Source organism: Notamacropus eugenii, chromosome 1 (assembly GCF_028372415.1).
Source record: "Notamacropus eugenii isolate mMacEug1 chromosome 1, mMacEug1.pri_v2, whole genome shotgun sequence".
In the NCBI taxonomy this organism is placed as follows: Eukaryota; Metazoa; Chordata; class Mammalia; order Diprotodontia; family Macropodidae; genus Notamacropus; species Notamacropus eugenii.
In genome coordinates this window covers 639006525-639031921 of record NC_092872.1, presented here as the reverse complement: position 1 = coordinate 639031921, position 25397 = coordinate 639006525, and the positions used below count along the sequence as shown (strand labels likewise).

General features: G+C 36.6%; 1 protein-coding gene across 3 annotated transcripts in view; it reads left to right on the top strand.

Annotated features, from left to right (window-relative positions):
• ACTR2 (actin related protein 2) overlaps positions 1-18893 on the top strand; it is a 64022-nt gene extending 45129 nt beyond the window's left edge. For all 3 annotated transcript variants that reach the window (XM_072635397.1, XM_072635395.1, XM_072635394.1), the window contains 4 exons: positions 95-244; positions 5360-5505; positions 7992-8124; positions 15885-18893. In XM_072635397.1, the coding sequence (XP_072491498.1) occupies positions 95-244; positions 5360-5505; positions 7992-8124; positions 15885-16055 (600 nt within the window). In that variant the 3' untranslated portion in view covers positions 16056-18893. The remainder of the gene's footprint in view (positions 1-94; positions 245-5359; positions 5506-7991; positions 8125-15884) is intronic.
• The last annotated feature ends 6504 nt before the right edge of the window (positions 18894-25397 follow it).

Genomic DNA, 25397 nt, shown 5'->3' with positions numbered 1-25397 from the left:
TTAAAATACTCTGTAAATGTTAACTATTATTGTGCAGCATTGAAGATCTAAAAATAGAAATGGCAGTGCTCATCCTCTCTTGTTTTTACATCAGCTGCTTCTGCTTCGAGGATATGCCTTCAACCATTCTGCTGATTTTGAAACTGTTCGCATGATTAAAGAAAAACTGTGCTATGTGGGGTACAATATTGAACAGGAGCAGAAACTGGCCCTAGAAACCACAGTATTAGTTGAATCTTATACAGTAAGTACGATGTGTCTAATTTCAGAAATTAAAAGATACAATCAATGTTTTTTCTTCATGACTGAGTTTTAGTCTCCATAGTTAGAAGAAAACAGTACACACATTGATGAGGTTGCAAAGCATTTAAATAGTGGAGTGTAATTGCTTTATAGAGTCATCTGCTTCAAACAAAATATTTTTGTTCTTGTGTTAAGAACTACAAATAATTGTTTGAAGGGTTAGAGTGATTTATATCTAAATTTCCCTTCCATTTCTTAAGGTTTTATGATCTGATTATAATGCAGTACAGCACAGGCTGAAACTGAAAGTTCTGTATGTATTTGTTGTACCTTGCACTACCTGTCTTCCATCCTCCCCCAAATCTGGGTATATAAAAGTTTGCTTTGATAATACAGCACATGGCATTCTTTTCTTTGAATTAGTGTTTAAGAATGAGATGTTCATAAATCCTATCCATTAAAAAAAATGAATCTGCTGGATAACGTTTATTTTCCTATAACTTAAGGTAACTTTTTACAAATCTTTAGTTGACCTAAAGAACAACATTTAGCCTTTAAGTTTATCTGAATAAAATGTCTTTCTTTTCTTAACTTTATTGGAAAGAATTGAAAGCCATATTTAGCACTGACTAAAAGTATAATAAAGTTTTTGGTTTTTTTTAAGTAAAATCACATTTATCGAGTTCCTTCTGCAGCTCTTTCTAAAGGTGTGCTTAAAATCATTCCTAATCTTCTACTTGCCTTCATGATTGATACTAGAGGAAAATAGAAGACACCACCAAGAAGTTCCACCAATAAGGGAACTAGAAACAGTGATGATATGGCTGTGTCAGAGAAAAGAACAGAACATTACATGAAGTTTGTCATGTTGTATATAGCCAAGTCCTCCTCATGTTGCATCTTTTCCCCTCAGGTCTCTTGATCTGTTAAAAGCAAATTTTCTGTTAACTCACTTGAAATATTTGAGGATAAAATGTATTGTGTGTAATTTATACTTTTAGAACTTAACACTTCACAACTCAGAAATAGACAATGCATTCACTTCTACTATAACATGAAATGTGTTCCTAAAAATCACTGTGCTATGCAAAATCATACAAAAACCACAGGCTTTCTGAGGGAAATGGAGTTAGGGAGATAACACTCAAAACTTTATTAGCGACACTTAAAAACATGATACGAACCTAATAAATCACAAGCACAATTGAAAACGTTAAATGCTTAAGAAATACATATATACTACAATAAATAGTGGCACTGCTTACCTTGACAAAAGAGTGTTTTGTGCTTGAGCATGTCGCTCTTACTGCACCAGAAGATCAACACTAACATCCCATTCTGCCTTGGAAAATACCTTAAGTTTGCTTGTGGAAATGAGCATCAAAAAGATTGTAGCTTGTGAGTTATTTTGAATTGGTGCAGTTTTCTGTGTTCTTGCTCTTTCTGATGAAATCCCAAACAAACTAAAAATTTATTTTATGCTCGGATTTTTCCTGTATTGGAACAAATTTGTGTTTATAAACAAGTGTTATAGCAGGACTGAATGTACTTCTTATTAGATACTGAATAAAATTTGATTATTGTAGCCAACAGATGCAATCGTTTTAGATGAGTTATTTCTATCATGGGAACTAATTATATAACAGAATCAATTGAGGAGGTGCTAAATATAATTAATATGTTAAAAATTTTAAAGCAACTGTGATTAAATACCATAATTAATTTTAGGATCTCATGAAGAAATATATCAAATGCCAACATACCAGTGCACATATTTGGTTTATAATTCAGTCTGCTGAACAGTGTAGTGGTAGTATAAGAGAGGCAGTTTCTTTCAGCGTTGCTTATTTAAATAAATATAAACTTGGTATGACCCAAGTATTTGCTTTACAAAATCATCTACCAAAAAAAGTTGATATGACACTAAACATTTTTTAAGCTTATATTAAGTGTTTTAAAATTTTATATCTTAAATGACAACCTTTTTTATTTTATTTATTTATTTATTTTTATTATTTTTTAATGTTTAACAATCACTGACATACAATTGAGATTTTATCCCCCCTACACCTACCCCCCACTACCCCCCTCCCTCCCCACGACCGCATACAGTTCTGTATTAGGTTCTACATATACTTTCCTATTGAGTACATTTTCACTATGGTCATGCTATGTAGTCAGACTAAAATAAATGGAAGAAATCATATAACAAATCAAAACATGATACACAAAAACATACACATACACAAACATGATCTGCTACATTCTGCAAATGACTTCCATATTTCTTTCTCTGAGTGTGGAAGGCATTTTGCCTTAGAGAACCACCATTGGGATTTTATTTTATTTTTTTTTAAGAAGTTCTTGCGTTACTACAAAATTCCAAGTCTACCAGAAAAAACTCTCGCACACTGTGGTCGTTGCTGTGCACAAAGTTCTCCTGGTTCTGCTCCTTTCACTCAGCATCAGGTCATATAAGTCCTTCCAGGCCTCTCTGAAGTCTTCTTGTTCATCATTTCTTATGGCACAATAGTACTCCATTACATTCATATACCATAATTTATTCAGCCATTCCCCAATTGATGGACATCCCCTTGACTTCCAGTTTTTGGCAACTACAAAGAGTGCTGCTATAAATATTTTTGTACATGTGGGACCCTTTCCCATTTTTATGATCTCTTGGGGATACAGTCCTAGTAGCGATATTGCTGGGTCAAAGGGTATGCACATTTTTGTAGCCCTTTGGGCATAGTTCCAAATTGCTCTCCAGAGTGGTTGGATGCGCTTGCAGCTCCACCAACAATGAATTAGTGTTCCAACTCTCCCACATCCTCTCCAGTATTTATCATTTTCTTGTTCTGTCATGTTTGCCCATCTTATAGGTGTGATGTGGTACCTCAGAGTTGTTTTGATTTGCATCTCTCTAATCAACAGTGATTTAGAGCATTTTTTCATATGATTATAGATAGCTTTAATTTCTTCCTCTGAAAATTGCCTGTTCATATCCTTTGACCATTTATCAATTGGGGAATGACTAGTATGATTATACATTTGAGTCAATTCTCTATATATTCTAGAAAAGAGGCCTTTATCCCCAAGCTTAGCTGTAAAAATTCTTTCCCAATCTTTTTTATTTTTTTAATGTGACATTCACTTCCAGATATATCCCTACCTGGCAAGCTCTCCCCTCTTAGGAAAAAAAGGAAGTGCAATGAAAACAGTCAGCATATCAACTATAACAATATTTGCATTTGTCTATATGAGCTCTGACTAGCTGATAGTTCTTGATATAGATACAAGAGTCCCCCAGCTCTGCAAAGAGAGGAGGGAAGTGCATTTTCTTAACTCTTTGTAGTACCAATGTGATACTCACAGCATTGGTTATGGATATGCATGCGTATAAGCGCTCTTCCTCAAAGATGAAACCAAGATATTTATTCAGTTACCAGAAAACCATTTCTACCGTGGTAACAATGAAGTTTGTACACATTACCAGTAGAGGAAGGATTGCCATCCCCAAACCTTCCCTGTGTTAGACCTCCCCACAAACAAAATCCCCTAGGCAAAATTGCACCCTCTCTCACTCACACTCTGCTTCAGTTCTGCCTCCTGTCTCTCCCACCTCTGCCTCAGTCTCTCTCCACCGGTTGGCGAACTCCTTCCACCATGGGCTTCATGTGATGGGCCAAAGCTCAAAGCAAGTCACATGGGCCTATTAAGGGACAGGGAAGATCTTCAAATTCCCTTACCATTACACTCTTCTGGAAAATTTGAATTTCATGTTTAAAGCAAAACTTAGGAATACTGTCAGCTTATATGAAAAGTAGTAAACTATAGTAAGCAGGTAAAATAATATAATCTGTTAGAAAAAGTCTAGTAGTGTGGAAGAAAAGGGTGTTCTGTTGCTGCTGAATAGTTAGCCATAGCTAGTTATCTAACTTTTAGTAAGTAATAAACCCTTGTCTATAGAGTGAAAATCCAACTTTTAACCATAGTTTATGTATGCTCTCTTTAGATACTTAGAACAGTGTTCTTAGAATATATTTATTCACATACATCTCTATGCAGGTAGCCCCCAGATCCTTCCCACTCTCTGCTGAGCTTCAGGTCTGAGTCTCAGGATTATAGTGCTTGAGTTTGAGAAGATCTTGGATATCATCTAGTTCAATTCTTGTTTTATAAATATAAAAAACCAAGACCTGAGGCAATGAAGTGACTTGTTCAGGGTAACACAGATAGTAAACATCAGAGGCAGGATTTGAACCCAGGTCTGCTCAAACTCCAGTCAGTGCTCTTTCCACTCTACCATGCTGTAGGCCATCTGCACCTGGTGGTCCCATAGGTATGCTTCTTACCCTGTTCTAAAGAGGATTAGAACTCATTATCTTCTTGCCCTAAATCCTTTCCTTCCTCCAGCCTCCACATTTACGTTGAGGGCACCACCATCATCTCTCCTTTGCCTTTTGGAGAAAATACATACTCTTTCGTTGTCACTTAAAACCTTCACAGTCTGGCTTCAGCATACGTTGGTCTGTGGACTACATAACACTCCCCAATCGTGTGCTCTACAATCAAGTCATGTTAGCCTAGCTATACCTTTATACACACTTGTCTTCCCATACCTCATTTGCTCTCATACTGCACCACCTTTTGGGAAACCAGACTTCCCTCAAGGATCAGCTCAAGTGCCACCTCTTTTAAAAGAATTGTTTTGATTTCCCCAGTCGTTAATGCATCTATATTTATTTTTGGTTTTACTTATCTGTGAATAGGCTTTATTCCCCTCCAATAGAGTAGAAGCTCTTTGAGGGCAGGAACTGTTTCTTCTTTGTGTTTGCATCCTTAATGCCTAGTACATCTCCTGACCCATAGTAAGAGCTTCATAAAAGCTTATTGATTGACCTGCATTTTATAGACAAGAGGAAAAGCTTATTTATATCACTTGCCCAGTCATTAAGGTGTTAAGTGGTAGATCCTACACTTGAACTTGTCCATTGTTCTTTCTGCTAAAACACACCGCCTCTCTTCTGGCTTTGGAGTCAGTTCTGCTTTGGGCCAGTAGGGTCATGAATTCTTATTAAGTATGTACTTGTACCCTTGTTTTCTCACATTTTAGCTTCCAGATGGCCGGATTATCAAAGTTGGTGGAGAGAGGTTTGAAGCACCTGAAGCTTTATTTCAACCTCATTTGATCAATGTGGAAGGAGTAGGTGTTGCTGAATTGCTTTTTAACACAATCCAGGCTGCTGATATTGACACCAGGTAGGTTAGGATGATTCGTGTTTTCATGCGAGCTTTTCTAAATGGGAATATTGTAAATAGTATTTGAGCTGTCAATTAATTGGCAAAGTTAGTGTTTTTAAATACAAGAAAGTAATATCTGAAGTGTGGTCGTGAACTTCAAATATAAAAATAGAACCATTATAGTGGGTTAAAAGCTATTTTTTAATGCATAGATTAGTAGACCATAATTTAAGGGATATACCCAATGAGTCATTTTGGTAAAGTAACTGTGGAGCAGGGGATAATAATGAGTATATCTTAAAACAGAATATTTATTTTAGGCTGGGTCTTGGCAAACAGCAAACCAAATAGAAGACTGTCAGATAACCCTCTAATTGACACTTTCTAATTATGGTAAATACTTTGGCAGGGATATTTTTATTTCACAGTTGATATAATAATGTGTATTAAACCTCACATGGCCCATTTTTGTTCATAGGATCCTAGTAGGGGTGGAAGGGACCTCATAGGCCATCTCATCCAACCTCTACTTTTTAAAAAAAATTCTGAACTTATCACACACACCAAATGAGTGTTTTCCATTTAGAATTAGAGCTTGCTTTTCTTTTTTTAGTATAGAATTAATTCAACATGTTACTTTCAAAATTTTCCTTCTTACTGTCTATGATTCTTTTTGACTTTCTGTGTATGTTTTTTAAAAATGTTTTTGTGACATTCTCCCTCTCTTTGTGATTTTATCCTTGGCTTACTTCTCCCTCAGCCCCACACCTCCCTATTTGAAAAAAAGATACTTAATATTCAAGTAGCAGATATGCACAGTTAAGGAAAATAAACCCCCACCATGACCATGTCTGAAAACATGTCTCATTTTGCATTTTGAGTCCATCTGACTCCTCTGTCTGACTCCTCTGAAATTTCCAACCCTTTATTTTATAGATGAAGAAATGGAGGCTCAAAGAGGTATATTTTGTCCCAGGTCATACATGGTAGTAAGTGTCAGGGAGGATTTGAACCCAGCTCCTCTGACGCCAGAGCCAGTGCTTTTTCCCCTATATTATGCTGCCTCCCATTGTCTCCCTGTGCCTAGTATTTGGTCTGTTTGTTTGTGGGGTAGGGTTTGGTTTTTTTTTTTTTTTTGTATTTTTAAACACATTTAGCATGTAAAGCATAATTCGAGCTATAACTCCTTACCCAAAGGAGTTTTACATTTGAGAGTAATGTCACTTTCATCACACATACAAAAACATCTAAATACTCAGTACTCATGTGTATGTATGTAATACATACATATATATACATGCATACATTTAATCCTCACAGCTCCTGATGCAGTGTATCCACTCCTATCAGTACATAGAGTAACATACCACTTACTAGAGTCCATAATTTTGTACTGAGAAGCTTGTTGTCCGCTAACAGCACCAGTCAGTGTCTGCTAAGGTCTGTGACTAGTGGTGTTTTTCCATGCAATATTAATGGAAAATGGAGGCTTTGCAGGATTATCTAGATGAAACCACATTAAAAGCAGCACCAGGAATAATTGAGGTCAAGCATGATAGCTACTGGAAAAAGCATCGATGTGGAGACAACCAGGCTATCTGTAAGTATTTATTAAGCACTTACTGTATTCTGGGCACTGAGCTGGAACCTGGATTTGAATTTCAGCTCTGCCACTTATTAATTGGGACAGACACAAGATGGAAAGCCACCGCTTTCACATGGAGATGGTGGCACAGCTCCTAGACTCCTACCAGTAACACTCCTGACCTGTATGTCCCCAGCAAGAGTGGAGTTGACAGTATTGTCCAGGTCTAGGGCAGGCAAGGATTAGAGACTCCTGAGGGAGTATTGCCTAGAATTCTTTACAGATTCTAAACTGAATGTGTTGATTTCGTAGAATGGAAGGAGAGGGAGATGTCAGTGTAGTAGAGGAGAATTTGCACTGACTCTGGAGTCAGAAGTTCTGGGTTCAAGTTCTGGCCCTTGTTAGTGACTCTCTCTGAGCTTTGGGCAAAGCACTTCCCTTTAATTTTCTCATCTGTGAAAGAATGGGATCAGATGATGACTTCTAAAGGCCATTTCAGCTCCTTAAATTGTGATTTATACATTTACCTAATCTAAATTTACTTGTGTGATTTTAGACAAGTCTTTTTGACCTCTCAAGGCTTCAGTTTTCTTATCTATCAAAGAAGGGGATGTGAATAGATGATCTCCAGCTCAAAGTCCTGTGATACTCTCTTCCTGAGAATACCAGATACATTCCTCACTCTAGTGCTCTTATTCAAAACTAATGCATTTTGACAGCAGTGAAGAAAGCGTTGAACTGGTGACAAGAAGCCTGAGTTTTAGTTCCACTTGGATCACACTTTGGATAAATGACTTTACTTATCCATTTCTCTTCCTCCTGCCCCTCCCCCCATTTGTAAAATGAGGGGGTTGGAGAAATGCATGATTTTTTCTTGTCTTTCCGAACTTAAGTCTGTAATCTGATTTATCTATTTTAGATCTGAGTTTTATAAGCACATTGTGCTTTCTGGAGGATCTACTATGTACCCTGGACTGCCATCTCGTTTGGAACGTGAACTTAAACAACTGTACCTGGAACGAGTTTTGAAGGGAGATGTGGAGAAACTTTCGGTAAGTAGTAAGCAACATTGTAGTTCTGAATTCTAGGAGGTAGAATAAGAATCCTGACAACCACTAGAGGGAGCTAGGAGCTCAGCCTTTGGGCGATATATGGTCAACTAGAACCATTCTTGGAGAGTGGGATGACTTTTTCCTTGCATTTTCTGACTTTGGAGTGACAGACAGGACCAGACTTTTTGGGCAGACTTCAAGGATTGGGTTAAAATCACACGGTGATTCTGAGAATGATCTTTTTTGATTTTATTATTCATAACCAATTCTCCAGCTAAAATGACTAAATATTTCTCCGCTTCTTCTCCTAACAATCACTGAGCACCTACTCTATTTATTGGGTTAGACATTGGTAAGGGGGGGAGGGGTAGAATAAACAAGACCTTTATTATGTGTTACAAAACAATATAGTGTTAAAAGTTTGTATATTCATGTCCTCCCCCCTCCATTTCTGACTACTTGATGATCTCTTCTTATTGCTTGATCAGCACCACCCCCATTTAAACTCGCATGTCCTGAAACCAACTCAATTCCAAAAAACCCTCTCTTGACCTCCAAATTTTTGAGGAAGATAGGTGATGCTGGATAGATTGCAGGTTCTGGAGTCAGTAATAGCAGAGTTCAAATCTGCCCTCAGATGCTTCTTATCTGTGTTATGCTGAGCAAGTCATTTAACCTCTCTTTGTCTCAGTTTCCTGAACTGTAAAATGGGTATAACAGCACCTACCTTGCTGGGTTGTTGTGAGGATCAAATAATATTGGTAAAAAGTGTCTAGTACAGTATCTGATACATAGTAAGTGCTATATAAGTGTTTATTTCCTTCCCTTTCTCGTTCCTCCCCATTCCCTTCCCCAATTGATGTCATTAACCTCCTCCCAATTAACAGGCTTGAAAATCCTGAGTCATGTTTGTCTCTTTTCTCTGTCTGGTTCCCTGTACCCAATTAGTTGTCAAGTCCTGTGGAGTTTCTTTCCATGGTATTGCTCACCTCCATTGATAACACTCTTAAGTGAGACCTTCTCTAATTCTTACCCCAAACTATTAGTTACAGTAACTTTACCATCAGTTTTTTGGCCTCTAGTCTCATTCCCTTAAAATCCATCATAGCTATGAAAGCTTCTAATGACTCTGATCGTATAATTCCCCTGCTGAAAAATACTCTTTTTTGATTCCTCATTGTCTACTAAATAAAAAACAAATTCCTGAGCTTTGCATTTTAGCCTGTCTACAGTATGATCTGGCTTTGTGACCTTTTTCTAGTCCTGTCCATGTACCCTGTGTTCCAGCCCAACTGGACTACATGGTTTCCTCTAGCACTTTTAACATTTGCCTGTAATTTCGTTCTTATTTTTCTTTACTCTGTTCTCCTGCCCACCATGTCTGTTTGTTTATATTCTGTCCATTTTTCAAGGCCCTCTTTAAATACTAGCCAATCTTCTCAAATTTCCCCTTGGTCAGAATTTAACATTTTTTTCTCTACTTTTAAAATGTTTTGCTTACCCCTTTCTTGTCTATTTTGTACGTTGCTTATTTGTATTTTTTTTCTGTGTGATTTTTTTCTCCCAAGACAATTGGGGTTAAATAAATGACTTGCCCAGGGCCAAGTGGCTGAGGCTGAATTTGAACTGTCCTCCTAACTCCAGGGCCGGTGCTCTATCCACTGTGCCACCTAGCTGCCCCCAAGTTGTCTTTAAGGACAAGAAATGTATTTTATTTCTGTATCTTCAGTGCCTGGGACAGCACCTTTAACATTTAAATGAAGGAAGGGAACAAGCATTCATTAAGTACCTGCAGTATGTTAGAAATTGTGTAAGTGGTTTACAGATATTATTTCATTTGATCTCAAAACAACCCTGGGGAGTAAGTGCTACTATTATCTCCATTTTCCAGTTGAGGAAACCAAGACACATAGAGGTAACGGGACTTACCCAGGGTCATCCTGCTAGTAAGTGTCTGAGGCGGGATTTGAACTCAGGTTTTCCTTATTTCAGGCCTAGCACTGTCCACTGTGCCACCTAGCTGACATTGGGCAGATCACTTTAGGTCTCAGTTCCCTCATCTATAAAAATTATTTCTAAGTTTCTATACAGTTCTAAGTAAAGATTCCTAGGGAATAGTGGAGAATATGTTTAAGATCACCAAACAAGAGTATAGTTCTTAACCATGACCTTGTTTTTAAAATATGTTTATAACTGTACTTCAGTGTAATTGGCCTCCTATGTAATTGTATGTATTTTATTTTATATATTAAAAAAAAAACATTCTGAGAAGGAGTCTGTAGGTCTCATCAGACTTCCAAAGGGGGTCCATGTCATAACAAATGTTAAGAACCCCAATATAAAGAAAAGATGAGGACACAATCTCAGAATGTGCCTGCACTTGCAAGGATGGGAGGCCAGGGGAAACCAGAGATGGAATAGTTAAAGAAGCATGAAGAGAGAGCCAGTGTTGTGCAGGGTCCCTGACTGCATAGAAGCCCAGGCAGCAGAGTATCTAGAAGTGGGCTTGGGCTGCCATGTTCAGTACTGCAGAGAGGTTGAAAATGATGTGAACTAAGAAAAGGCAGTAGGATATGGCAGTGAAATAATTTTCATTATATAGTATTTATGTCCAGTTATTTGATAATTTTTCTTTCCTTAGCTAGACAGAAGAAAAAGGAACCTTTGAAGGCCATCTTTTCCAACTCCATTACTTTACAGATGAGGAAATTGAGGCCCAGAGAGACTTGCCCATGCATATAGAAAATCATCGAGGCAGGATTTGATCACAGGTTCTGTAACTGCAAACTCAGTACTCCTTCTGACCATGCTGTCGAATTTTTGTTTCTTTCATAGTCCCTAGTATAGTGCTGGGCTGATACTTAATAAATACTTATTGATTTACTGACTTGGAAAAAAAATTGATGATACAGTCTTAGAAGATTTCTTGGGTTAAACGATATTCTAGAAACCCAGTTCTTTTTGAAGTAGTCTAGCTTTATACATCAGCTATTAACTTTGAATTAAATGTTAATTCTGGGGATACTTCCATTAAGATGGCCACATGAACAAAAACTCTGGTGACACCACCAAAGAGTACGAATATTTAAAAATATTCACTGAAAAGGAGACCCAGCAGGTACCTGTTACTTGTATCACCATTTGGTTCCCTGCGTCCACAGGTTAGGAGGGGATGGAGAATGAACAAGGATGTGCCTGCTGCCTTCAGGCAGGTCTCTATTGACTTATCAGGCACATCTGCCAATTCTTTTGAGTACCTCAGATGATGTTCACTTGGGTCAAGTATCTTTATCTCACCTGGGAGAGCCAAGTATTCTTGTTTTTCTTTACTTATCTTGGGTATCCATTCCCAGTTGACCACTTTTCTTCTCTCACTCCATTCCTAGAATCATTCTTTGCTGAAAAAACAAAAAGGAGTCTAGCAGCTATACTTTTTCTTCCCCATTGGTTTTCCTTTCTATCCCTTTTCCCCAACATAACTTTTCTTTAATATATTTTTATTTAGTATTGTATTTTTCTGCAATAACTTGTAAAAGCAGTTTTTAACATTCATTTTTAAAACTTTCAGTTCCAAATTCTCCCCCTTCCACCCTTCTCCCAGCCTCCAGTTGAGAAGGCAAGCAATTCGATATAGGTTATACACAATATAACTTTAGAAACCGGTTTTGTTAACCTTAGTTTCTCTCTCTCACTTTGAAGTCATTCTCATCTTAGACATGTTTAATATTATTCTTAGTGAATTCTGCTGTGCTTTTGAATTCATTCTCCATTACCTGTCTCTCATAATATCTTTTTAGGTTCCTCGAGTAGTCACATTAAGTCTCTGGACAATACCCCTTTTCCTCCAGGTTTTTTGGTTTTTTTTTTAATCTTTGTGCCCCTATGATTTCATTATTGTGATCTTTCTGGGCTGACTCCTTATAGAATTTTAAACCATAGGATCCTATCTAAATTCTTGTGAAATCTTTTCCCCCAAATTTAGTGTACATAGCAGGCTCTTCTGTCTTCTCTTACACATTTCAAGATGAAATGGTCATTGCCTTCTCCCCAAGATTTTGATAGAGAGGTAATAGTGGATCTGGTGGCAGACTTGGAGTCAGAAAGACTCCAAGTCAGGGTTTGATTCCTTTCTTTGACATCTACTAGCTGTGTGATTTGGGGCATGTTGTTTAATTTCTTTCACCTTTAGTTTCCTTATCTGTATAAAATGGAGGTGGTAACTGTAGCATGTCCCTCAAGGAAGAAGATCAAATTAGGTAATACTTGTGAAGCGTTTGAAAACCCTAAAGTGCTATATAAGTATTAGCTATCATTATTTATACCCTAGAAACAAGTTCCTCCTTTTGTATGAGATTTAAGACCCAGAATAAGACTTTTTCCATGTTGGTCCCTTCACTTGGAAGGATGAAATTATCATTAAAACATACCAAGAAAGGACTTGCTATTCTGCATTTGGCAGAGCTCCAGTAGCTGTTAACATAATTCAAATTCTTTGTCACTTCTGTATCATTTCTCTGTGCTAAGCTTATAACCTATTTCCTAAATTCCACATGTAATTCCTTTTTCTGCCCATTTGCCTTGTACTATACTCCAAAGAAAAAATTGCTTCCGTTTCTGTTTCTATTAATTTTATGTTTCTCCTTTCTGGTTCCTGTACATGAGTACGCTCAGTGTACAGTTTTACTCTCTATTGTCCCCCACATCTCCCTAACTCATTACTTAATGAGTGTTATCTGGAAGGGGGAGGCTAGCTAGTCAAAGATATTGGAAGAAAAATAAACAGTCTAAATATCCATCATTTGAATAATGGCTAAATAGGATGTTCTTCATTGATATAAAGTAAACTTATTCGTTGGCTTTCATTCTGTTGAGGAATGGGGTAAGGATAGTATGTCCACATGCACGTATATATAGATCAAATATGAAATAAATAGAAAACAATTATAGAGAGGCAGACTAGGGTTCTTAACTTTTTTTGTTTTCCTGGATCCCCTTGACATTCTGGTGAAGCCTATTGAGTCCTTGTCAAAATAGTGTTTTTAAATGCATAAAATACATAGAATTACAAAGAGAAACCAATTGGAATAGTTATCAGAATATCAAACCAAAAAAACCCAAATCGTGGGACCCCAAAATTAAGAACCCCTGAGCTAGGTGGGATTAATAAAAGCTTCATGTAGAAAGTGATGCTTGAGTTGAGTTTTGAAGGAAAGAAATGGAATTCTGAGAGGGGAAGGTGAGGAAGACAAGCATTTCAGGCAGTTTGTGAGAAACAGAAAGTCAGTTTGGTTAGGAAAGGGAGTAGTATATAATAAATCTGGAATGGTAGATAGACATTGCAGTTATTCCTTTATCTCCACTGGTATAATCAACCTTTAAATTGGCTCAGATCGTTTACTTACTTTTCAGCTTACATTCTATGAAAGGAAGCATATCTGATGACCATTGTCATCACTGCTAACATATAACCTCTATTATGGGCCAGGTACTGTCCTAAGCACTTAAAGAAATTACCTCATTTGATTCTCACTACACTTCTGCAAGGTAAAAGCTGTTATCAGCCCTGTTTAACAATTGAGAAAATGGTGGCAAACAGGTTAAATGACTTGCCCAAGGTCACATAGCTAGTAAGTGTCTGAGGGCAGATTTGAACTCTGGAGTCAGACACTTATTAGCTGTGTGACCCTGGGCAAAACACTCAACCCTGTTTCTTCATCTGTAAAGTAAGCTGGAGAAGGAAATGGCAAATCATTCTAGTATCTTTGCCAAGAAAATCCCAAAAGGGGTCATGAAGAGTTGGTCGAGACTGAAATGACTGAACTTCCTAACTCCAGGCCCAGCATCTATCCACTGTGACACCTCCCTGCCCCAATATGAAACATTTATGAAATATGTATATAGGAAATAAAGTAGAAAGGGAAACTGCTGTAAAGGGCAGTACCCAGTCTCCACTGAAGAACAATTTACATGTTGTAAATTACCACTTCAAAGTCGTAAAGAAATGAAGATTAAGCCAATTTTGAGATTCCATCAAATAACTTTTAGATTATCAAAACTTATAAAACTTAACAAAATTCCCCCAATAAGCAAGACTGTGTTATATTGTTGAGGGAACTACATAATGGTAAACTCTTTTTGTAGAGAAATCTGGTATTACACAATGAATATTACAGAAGTAACCATATCATTTAACGGTACAAAAATATCTCAAGAAAGCCTATATATCCAATATTTGAGTAATGGTTGATTAAACTCTTCTATATTAGAGCAATTAATGCAATACTATGATGCAATTTAAAATTAACTGAGATATATAAACAAACTTAAAAAGACATGAAGCAAGTGAAGAAAGAGTAGTATAAATGCTAATTAAGGTTGTATAAAAATATATTCTAAAATATATATATGAAAAATGAAAGGGGAAGTAGAATAATAAATAATTTGCATTTCAAATATAGAAATTTCTTTTTAAAAGATAGTTGTAAATGTGTGCTAATTGGGGTTTTGTTTGTTTCTAAAATTGTTTTAATCCTGATTCTGGCTTTGGGTCTTTGTATCTTTTTGACTGTGCCTTTTTCTCTGTCTGCTGACTTAGGAGAGATCTCTTTTGACAAATTTTTTAGATTAAATTAAGTATTTTAAAACTTGTCTGACAATGTTTTTCCTTTTTTTCTACTCTGTTAAATTAAGATTCACTATTCTATATGTGTGACAGAATGAATAATTGTAAAAGGTAATTAGTTGATTTGTGTTCTTTTTTCTTTCCATGCTTGTAGGAAATAAAAAACATCTTTACCCTTGTTTCTTTCCAAATGCTGATTGAATACATCATTTTATTTTAGCTGATACAAAGAGTATTTACTCTTTACAGTGTTTCATCTGTTATTTCATGAGCTTTTAAAATTTGCATTTAAAACAATAATAGCCCACTTTCGTGCTAGGCACTGTGCTAAGCACTTTACAATTGTTACTTTATTTGATCCTCACTACAACCCTGGGAGGTAGGTGCTATTATTATCCCTGTTTTACCGATGCAGAAACTGAGACAAACAGTGGTTAAATGACCACCAGCCTAGTGAGTGAGTGTCCGAGGCTGAACTGAACCCATGTTCCTGTCTCCAGATTCAGCACTGTCTACTGCAACACTTCCTGCATCCATGTTTTGCTTTTTAGTAGTTTGTATTTTAAGAACTATTTCATCTTATTTCTTTTAAAAATATTTTATTTCAATTTGGCTCTGTAAAAAATGGAGTTTGAATTTTTTTAAAATCAAAGAATCTCAGAGGCCAACTAGTCCAACTTAAATGTGTATAAGAAAGTAACAAGGGTCACCAACAATTGACCTTGACAACTGGTCATCTTTGAAGACACCTAGTGTGGAAGAACCGACTACTTCTCAAGGTAGCCCAATTTGCTGCTTTACATACAGTAGGCACTTAATAATTGTTTCAATTGCATTGCATTGGATAGGTGTTTAATTTAATTTTTTTAATTATTAGGAATTGAATCCTCACTTTCAAAAGCAAAAAAAACTCATTCTGCCTCTCTGTACATCTTCTGTGCATTACTCTTCTCATGCCTCTTTTGAAGGACCAAGTTGGATATTCCTGATTCCCTCTGCACATGCATCTTTTCGTGTACTTGAAGACAGCCGTTGCTACCCCTTCAAATCTCTTCTTCAGGCTGGCTGTCTTTAGTTCATTTAGATGGTAAATTCCCTACAATTTATGGAATTAATTTTATTTCTCTCCCCAATTTAGAAATTTAAGATCCGCATTGAGGACCCACCTCGCCGAAAGCACATGGTGTTTCTGGGTGGTGCAGTTCTGGCAGACATCATGAAGGACAAAGACAACTTTTGGATGACCAGACAGGAATACCAGGAAAAGGGTGTTCGTGTGCTGGAGAAACTTGGTGTGACTGTTCGATAAACTCAAAGCTTGTTCCCATCACATCTTTAAAGCTTTCTTTTTTTTTCCTTTATTGCCAATCTTTGAACTCATTCAGCTACATGACATGGAAAAGGCCTCTCTGTGCCCTTTGACTCGAAAGGTCAGGTTTTGTTCTGATTTCTCTGGGAAGCTTTGTTAAATGTTGGTTAATGTGGCTAAATTTGACTATTTAATTTGACCACTTCCCTACAAACAAAACATGAGAGCTAAGGGGCCTGTCTGTTGCATTGTTCCTTCTCTGTAGGCATTTGGATAATTCCTGTAGGCTTTTTATTTTCAGTTTACTGCTATAATGCTGCTAGCTTTTGTCTTTAGCACACCAGGTGGTTTGCCTTTCTTAGCATAAGAAAAACTTTTACAGCAGCTTTTATACCCCGTTACTTTTGTGGGGGAGTTACCTTTGCACCCTTTGTCGCCTTTCTTCCATAGTATGTAGCTTTAAGCTGTCACTGCTACTACTATAAATACCTTAAAGCCTTCCATGTTAATGTCTTGGGGAAATATCTGGCTGTGAACTAAAATGTTAAAGTTTCTCCCCCCACTCCCTTCTTTCTGGGGTTAATGGGGATGTAGGGGTAGAAATGAGTTGAGAGGTATTGTATTTTGATTTTTGAGCTGTATATCTTTTCTGTGATTATATAGGGTGACTTTATTTACATTACTTTTATTTTGTAGGTTTTCTATTTTAATTTTGGTATCCATTTCCATACAAAAAGCAAGGGTAGAATAATATCCAAACCATCATCATTCTGGGACTGGCTCCCTAAAACTTCTCAAATGAAAGATGCTTTTAGTAATTCAAAGTACAGGGAAAAGCATAACTTTAAAAACTGAATTGTAGAATTGGTAATTTTTTTAAAGTGCTTTTGTTTATTTCTGAAGCACTTACATTAAAATTTTGCAACGGTGGTAACCTGGTGCCAAGTACTGTTCTTAAAAAGTGGAGATTTCCTGTAACTGACCAGTGCTGATATAAATAAAACAAGCAGTTATGGTCACTGGCAGTAATTAAGAAGAGATACCTCTCCTTGTTGGATTAAAAAAATAACATTGGGTTATGGGACTTGTTGCCAGTTGATAAATACTCATTCACAAGTCATTTTTGCTTGTCTTGATTTGATACTGGGAAGGGGGTAGGGTGAAATTCAGTTGTTTGAAATGTTGTTTACAGAAGAAAAATCAGGATTAAAAATCTCTTAACTATTGAAAAAAATAATTGTAGCTGCTAACTATCATCCATTTTTTATGCTTGAAAGAAGAGTTGCTGTTTTATGTAAATGCATAGCAGGCTGCTGCCTATGCTACACATCTGTATAAAACTACACAGTGGTTCTTAGTATTTATTGGAAATATCAAGTAATATTATGCAGATGAAGTTCTGTTCAAATCTTTTGAATAAAGTAACAGGAAATTGTATCATGGAGTAAAAAAACGAGAATTTTGAAGACCTAGAGCCTTATTCCAGAAGGGAAATTCATTCACCAATAGTAATGTTTAAAGACAGGGGATAAAGGGGACTGGACCTGTGATTCCATTGTATGGGGAACTCTCTCCGGGGAGGATTCTCCCTCCACCTATGGCAAGTTTAGGAGAGTTGCCTAGAGCATGAGAGGTTTTAGTGACTTCTCCAGAGTCACCCAGATGTATCAGAGGTGGGATGAGAACCCCTAGGCTCCTGGCTTTGAGGCTGTATGCCACACTGCCTCTCATTTCTAAAAAGACCAAAAAAACAAAAACAATTTTTTTTTCTTTTGGGTTGACTAAAATCAGAAAAATTGATGGCTTAGCCCTGTGTTTATGAAGACTTAGGCAAAACTTTCTGTTTGAATGAAACAAGTACAAAAAAGAGGTTAGTTATGCAGCCGATATTTTGATAATGGTGATTAAATTATGTTTACCCTGAGGTTGGAAAAAGGCAAACTTGCAGGCATGCTGGATGTGCTTTTCAGAACCTTTACATAGCAGTAGGTAATAAATCTTAGCGGTATTGAGATGAAGTATTTTAGATTCCTTAAGTCTTATAAATGGACTTCATGAGGGTGGGATACTCATAAATTCAGCACTGTCTTGAGCACTGGCCATGTCAGAGAATCCACATTTAGGAGAAGTACTGGTTGCTGTTTTCAACATTAATGGAACAACTCTTTTGACCTTCACACAGTAGTGAATCTGTGGAATAAATAAACAAAATGAATATTCTTTTTAAAAAATTGTTCCCTTGAATTTTGAATTGAAAAATTTTCATTGTAATATTTTGAGTTAAAAGAGTACCTACTGATTAATCCCTATTTACATGTATTACAAAATACCATTTTAAAATCTGATTCTCATGAGTTGAATGAGTACACTTAGAAATGTCTTTTTAGGTGTCTTTGTTTAATTGGTGTTTTTGTTATGTCCGATAAGGTTCCCACAGGGAAGTTTCCAATTGCTCCTACAGCTTAAAACGGAATGCTGCTGTGAAAGAGAACTGGTTTTGTCTTCTGAAGACCACAGTCGCTCAAATCTATCATTATGATGCTTTAATTTGATTTTTTTTTTATCTAGAATTTGCTTATGTCTTTGACAGTTAAAGGGTTTCTTAGGGTTACATCCTGCTTTTAAATATCTATATCTGCTTTAAAATCACACCAAACCTTGGTATTTAGGATGTTAACCCAGGTGAACAAATGATACAAAAGCATTATTACAGTTCTGAGCAATGTTAAGATATCTGGAAAGCCATTTGAGAAACTGTCAATGGATATTTCAATAGAGTTTTAAATTTAATTTGAGCACAGGCCTTTTTTATTAAAAAATAAAATCAAATTTTTCAGAGTTCGTTTGGTTTTAGTCTTATCTTTTGATAATTGTGTTTGATTACATTTTGTTTCATTTTCATTCATGTTTTGTTTTACTAGAATGTGATCAGTTGACAACCTTTAGGAAGTATGTTATGAAAAAGACTAGATGGAGTTTTCCTGTGACTGCCAGTTTCACACTTGGCCAAAACAAGACTGTTAATTTTAGTATATTTACTAGTTTTGTCTTATAAAATTTTCCTGAATGAAAATTTTAACTATGTAGGTAGACTATGCAGATTATCAAAGTACATATTATTACTAATCTTCTACAAAGCTTAGATAACATATCTGTTTTCACAGTTTATTGGCTTTTATAAAGGCTCTGACAATTCAGGCTTTAGAATGAAGTAAATGGAGAACAACTAAAGCAGCCTTGAATATATTATGTATAACTAAACAGCCATGTGACACTTCCAGTTTATCTCTTTTAGGATTTAGTCTGGGTTAGAGGTGGTGGGGTGGTGGTAAATATGTTTTCCCTTTCCTTCTTCATATTTAACCATTAGCCACTCCAATAATGTTGTCTTCTTCTGATCCTTGACTTTCTGTTGTTTCCACCCTATGATTCTCAGCCTTGGTTGAATTCTGTCATGCCTTCTGTTCCCAAGCAAATCACGAAGTCCTGCTAATGGAGTCTATCTACTACAAATGTATACTCTCTAGTCTCAACAGGGTTCTCCTTCATGGAAATCTTTTTATTCACTTCCTGTGGACTCTAGAATATACTTTCTTAATCATACATTTTCTCTGTTACCCTCAATTGCCCCCCAGAACTTCCCTTTACATTTAGCAGACAACCCAGCCTCCTACTTGATTATGTTGAGGATATTTCAGATGAACTTCAGCTTCACTGCTGTCTAGCTACGTCCCCAACCCATCTTCATCGTTCCCTCTAGTTTCACAGGTTGAAATGCTACCAGTTTTCTGATATTAATTCCTCTCTCATCTCTATGGCTCTGTTTTTACCAACTATCACCTTTGTTCCTGGATTTTCAGTTTTTGTCTTTCTGCCCTTAGCTCTTTCACATATTTTCTCTGGTCTTTCCCATGCTTAGAAAACCATATTTGACCTTTCTGTGTCTTTAAGCTCTCATCTTAGCTCTTCATCCTTTAGTGCCAAGTTTTGAGAAATAAGAGTCAATACTTCTGCCTGCATTATCTTACCACCTACTCAGCTCATTGCAATCATACTTGTATTCCTACCACTATCACTAAAATCTAATAGCTTTTTTTTCTATCCTTCATCATTCTTGACTCTGCGCTGGCATTTGACAATGTGATCACCCCCTCTTTTTTGACACTTTTCCCCCTTTGAATTCTCTTATGGTTTTCTTACCTGTCTGACCAGCCCTCCTCTTTTTTTTAAAATTGTTTTCTCATCTCTGTTTAAAAATCACAGTTGTGCTTTGCTTTTCTCCTTTAGAAGTCTGTTCTTGGCCATATTTTCTTCTCTTTTTTTTTCACATCTATGACTTCATTTATCACTTTATGACTTCTATAGCCATCATTTTCCCTCAGCCTCTCCACTTCCCTTCCCAGAGAGCTATCCCAGATAAAGTTTAAGATAAAAGAGGAAAAATCTGCTTAACTGAGTAGTACTGCCAAAAGAAGATCTGAAAACGTGCAATGTGAGATAGCTTGTGGACCTCCCACCTCTGCAGAGAAGTAAATTGGGAGTGTTTTCTCATATCTATTCTTGTGAATCAAAATTGTTCTGGATAATTTTCTGTGTGTATATGTAGTTATTTCTGTGTGTACCTTATTGTAGTCGTTGTATATATTGTTTTCTTGGCTCTGCTTATTTCATTCTGCATCAGTTCCCGTTGATCTTTCCATGATTCTTCATACTCATTCCATTAGTCATTTCTTTCTGCACAATAATATTCCATTATATTCATGTACTACAATTTATTTAGCTGTTTCCCAATTGGTGGGTATTTATGTTGTTTCCAGTTCTTTGACATCACAGAAAAATGCTGCTATATTTTAGTGTATATTGAGAACTTTCTTATCAGCGACTTTCTTGGGGTATAAGCCCAATAATAGAATCTCTGGATCAAAAGATACGGACATTTTAATCACTTTATTTGTATAATTCCAAATTGCTTTCCAGAATGGTTTGTACTGATTGACAGCTTTGCCAACAATGTGCCAGTTTGTTTATTTTTCCACAACTCATCTGACATTGCCCAGTTGAGTATTTCTAGCATCCTGCTGAATTATCCATAATTTGTCCACTTGAGATCAAACTTAATATGTTCAAAACTGAACCAGTCTTTCTCCTACCATCTCTTTCTGTTATTGATGGTACCATAATCCTCCTGGTCAACCAGGCTTCTAACAGCTCTGAGTCATAATTATCCTTAGATGCTGCTAGTTGGTGCAGTGGATAAGAGCACTGGATTGAGAGTTCAGAAGGTCTGAGTTCAAATTCAGCCTCAGATACTCTCTAAGTGTGTAACCCTAGGTAAGTTACCTAACTTCTCTCCACCTCAGTTTCCTTAGCTGTAAAATGAGGATAATAGAACTTACTTTCCAAGGTTGTGGTGAGGTGAGGATCAGATGAGATATTTAGTGCAGTTTACATTTAATAAATTCTTGGAAAATTCCCTTCCCTTAACTCTCTCCCTTTTCCTTCTGCCTCACCACATATATCTAGTCATCAGATTTTGTTAATTCCTCCTTAAAATTCTGTCATTGTCATACCCTCCTAGCTAGTCTTGCTAGTCTTACACCCTCTCCAGTGCATTCTTCACATTTTTGTCTGAAAAACCTTAATGTGACTAGTCAGTTATTCAGCAGCCTTTTGCCTAGTCTTAGCATTTAAAGATCCTCCACAATCTGACTGCTACCTACCTTTCTGATTTTTATCTCATAGTGTTCACCTTCTTGTATCCTACAGTGTAGCCAAACTAGTCTATTCTCTTTCTGGTTCTTTGTCTTCTCCTGTCTGAAATGTATTGTCGCATCTCTTCTCCCAAACTTGTTGAAGTCCCTTTCTTTAGATGGTAGGTCACGTGCCACTTTTCTTCTGTCAGACCTTCTCTGACAACCTCCTCCCCTTCAGCCTCCAAGTGAGCAGGATTCTCCCAGATTTTTCATAATACTTTTCTGAGCCCTTTCTTTGCAACTCATCTCATTCTCCCTTTAATGTTTTCTATGTATTTTTTCCCATTAGATTAATAAACTTCTTGAAAGGAGTCTTGTCTTACCTTCATATCTTCCATGCTTAGTATAGTGCCTTACATATCAGTTTTAATAAATATTTGTTGTATTGGAGGAATTGGAGGAGTAGAAAGGGGCGAAGTCTTTAAAAACAGGAGCATGGAAAAAGAGAGAGAGTACTGATATGGATGAGTGTTGTTCCATTACCATAAAGCCTTCACATACCTTGTTGTCAGTTTTCACATGGGATATGTTTATGGGGATATCATTCTAGTTTGCTTACATTACACAGAGTAAAGGCATTGTCTGAAATGCAATAGTAGTATGTAGTCAATATATTACTCTCTATGTTTTTATTAAGCACCTACTACATTCTGAGTCCTGTTGCCCTTCTCCCTCACCCTCCCAAAACTCTAAATTTTCATCATTGTATGAGAGAATATTTAATAACATTCTGATTCTAAAGCCTTGGAATAAATTTTGCTCTAAAAGCAGCAGGGTGATACATTTAAATTAACAAGCATTTATTGAATACCTACTTCGTATTAGGGTAAAGACAAAAGTGAGACTATTCCACTCAAGGAGCTTGCATTCTATCAGGAGAGACAACATGTACATATAATAAATACAAGATAAATTGGTAAGGGAGAGAGTACTGGCAGTAGCAGGGTAGCCTTTGGGCTGAAATCTTAGCGCTGACTCTTGGCGTCCCATGTAACCCTGAGACTGTAAGTTATAAAAGTTTCCTATACTGACTCATTCACAGTTCCAGACCAGAAAAGAACAGTGGACTAGAAAAATACAGGATTGATTTCTGTTTAATATTTAATTTGTGACATGACCTTGGAGAAGTTGTTTGACCTTTCAAAAACTAACTAGAGTGCGCTCACCAGTCATTTTTGAGTATATTGGTATGAATAGGGTTAATGTTTCTCTGGATCTGATTCATCAGCTGTTGTGCAAGGGAAGAAAATACTTCTCACAGTCTTAAGGAAATAACTATAAAAGAATGACTTTAAGAATTCCATCGGTGTCAGACATGAGTAAATAGAATAACTGATGGAAAAGAGATGTTAATAAAGAGATTTGGGTAGAAAAGTTACTATATTTAATTCAAATTAAATTGCCCTATGTGAATATCCACTCCTGAAATTGTGCCTGTCTTATAATAGCACTTATTTATCTCTTTAAGGTTGTGTATTATCACATTTGACTCTCACAGTGGCCCTATGGCGCAGGTGCTGTTTATCGTCATTTTTCAAATGAGAAAACTGTGACTGAGAAGTTAAGTGACTTACCCAGGGTCACATAGCTAGCAAGCATGTGAAACTTGAATTCAAATCTTCCTGACTGGCTTAGCACTCTACTCATTCCATGTCCTCATCACTTCTGTACTATTTGAATGTTAATCTTTGGATGAGAAAGACTTAAGTTCACATCCCTTTGACCACACTGGACAAGTTACTTAACCTCTATGTATCTAAAAAAGGTCCTTGGAACTTAGCTACTAAATTTTTTTAGGGTTATGTTTACATTCATGGAATGAGTTCCTCTACCCCTTGTAGGGGAGTTTTATACACTGAAATATACTGAATCTATATACACTGAAATCATATTTTATTTGCATGAATAATATTTCTTTGCAACATACGTATAAAGCAAATTGTGCAAATAAAATGAGGATACAGGTAAGGAAAGTGAGACTCAGGTTAATTGATTTACCCAAGGTTACATAGCCAGTCCATTTCTGAGGCAGTACTCAACCAAAATCTCCGGACTCTATAAGGCCAAACACCAACCTGTTACAGGCACCCTCCCTCCAAAATAAAACAACCTTGTCCCCACTGCATAGTGTCTCGCTCAGAGTTATTTGCAAACATGCAAAATCATATCTCAGTGGAATGTGATTTTTTTTCCCTACTCCTTGGGAATCAAAGAATCAAACCTATCCATTTCCTTCCTCCTCATTGTGTAGACTGGGAAGCACTTTGCAGATAGTTTTTCCAGGATGACTTGTAAATAGACATCTTGAAGAATTTGCATGTGTTAATATAGACTGAGTTGAAGATGGTGTGAGGTAAGAAGCAGAAGTTTGCTGAATATGGTATTGGGGTAGGCCTGGACAAAATGCTAGCTAGGTCACTGAATAACAAAGGGAGGGTTATTTAACCCTAATGTATCAAAGACATTCAGGACACAGTAGTAGTACATAGCTACCCTGCAGGCCCCTTCAACTCTATCAGAGCAGGGTGTAGTGACTTAAGTCTGAAGGGCTCTCAACCCAGTGTGGGTGGGTCAGGGAGGGACAGCTTAAGCTTTGCCCCATTCTTAGGTTCACTCAAGCAAAAAAGAAATCTAGCTGAAACCTTTGGGGGTCTACAAAAAGGGGTACCTATTGTTCCTATCATATAGGGCACATTTTTCAGTCCCAAGTAGATTTCAAGAGTTAAACCTTTTGCAGTTGACACAAAGTTAAGCCATTGGAATACGTTTTGAGAGGTAGAAGAAAATGGTTTATTTAATTGTTAACTGTTAAAAGTTTGTTGTTTCCCATTCTATTCTCCTTGAGAAATAACTCAAGATCTAAAATTTTACCAACAGAAGCTCAGTAAGGATGTTATTTATAAATGTTCCTGTACATAAAGATGGATTGATTATAAATTTTTAAATGCAAAGACATTAATACCACCTAAAGACTGAGAATTTGGGCATTCACTTCAGGAAACTCTAAAGGGAAAGGTCTACCACAACATTAATTTGATCTTGTAGAATTTCTTTTGTTAAATGTATAACTTTCTGTTTTCCTTGAGGGGGAAGGTAAGTATATCATAAAATATGCACAGGAGAATTGAAAGTATTCTCATACTTCAGGAAACCAAACTTAAGGATTTCCTGGTTGTGAACTGTTTTCTCTTTATTGCACTCACTTTTCTATATTTCACTTTCAGGGTTGATTTTTTTTTTTTTGAAGAAAAAAGAAATTTCCTCACTTGCTGAGGCTCAGACAAAAGATAATAAATAGATTATGGTAGTGAGTAGTGAATTTTTTATTTCTGGCTCAAATTTGATGACTTTTCATTAACTTTTAGACTTTTAAGTATTGGATGATTTCTTAGGATTTATCCAGTCTTTTAACAGAGCAGGAAACTGAAACCCAGAAAGATTCTCATCAGCTACCAAGATATATAGCCCTATTCTCTCTCCTGAATTCCAATCCTACCTCACCAACTGCCTGTTAGGCATCTCAAACTCAACATATCCAAAATAGAATTTGTTATCTTTTCTTCCACTCCCCTTCCCCCAACTTACCTAT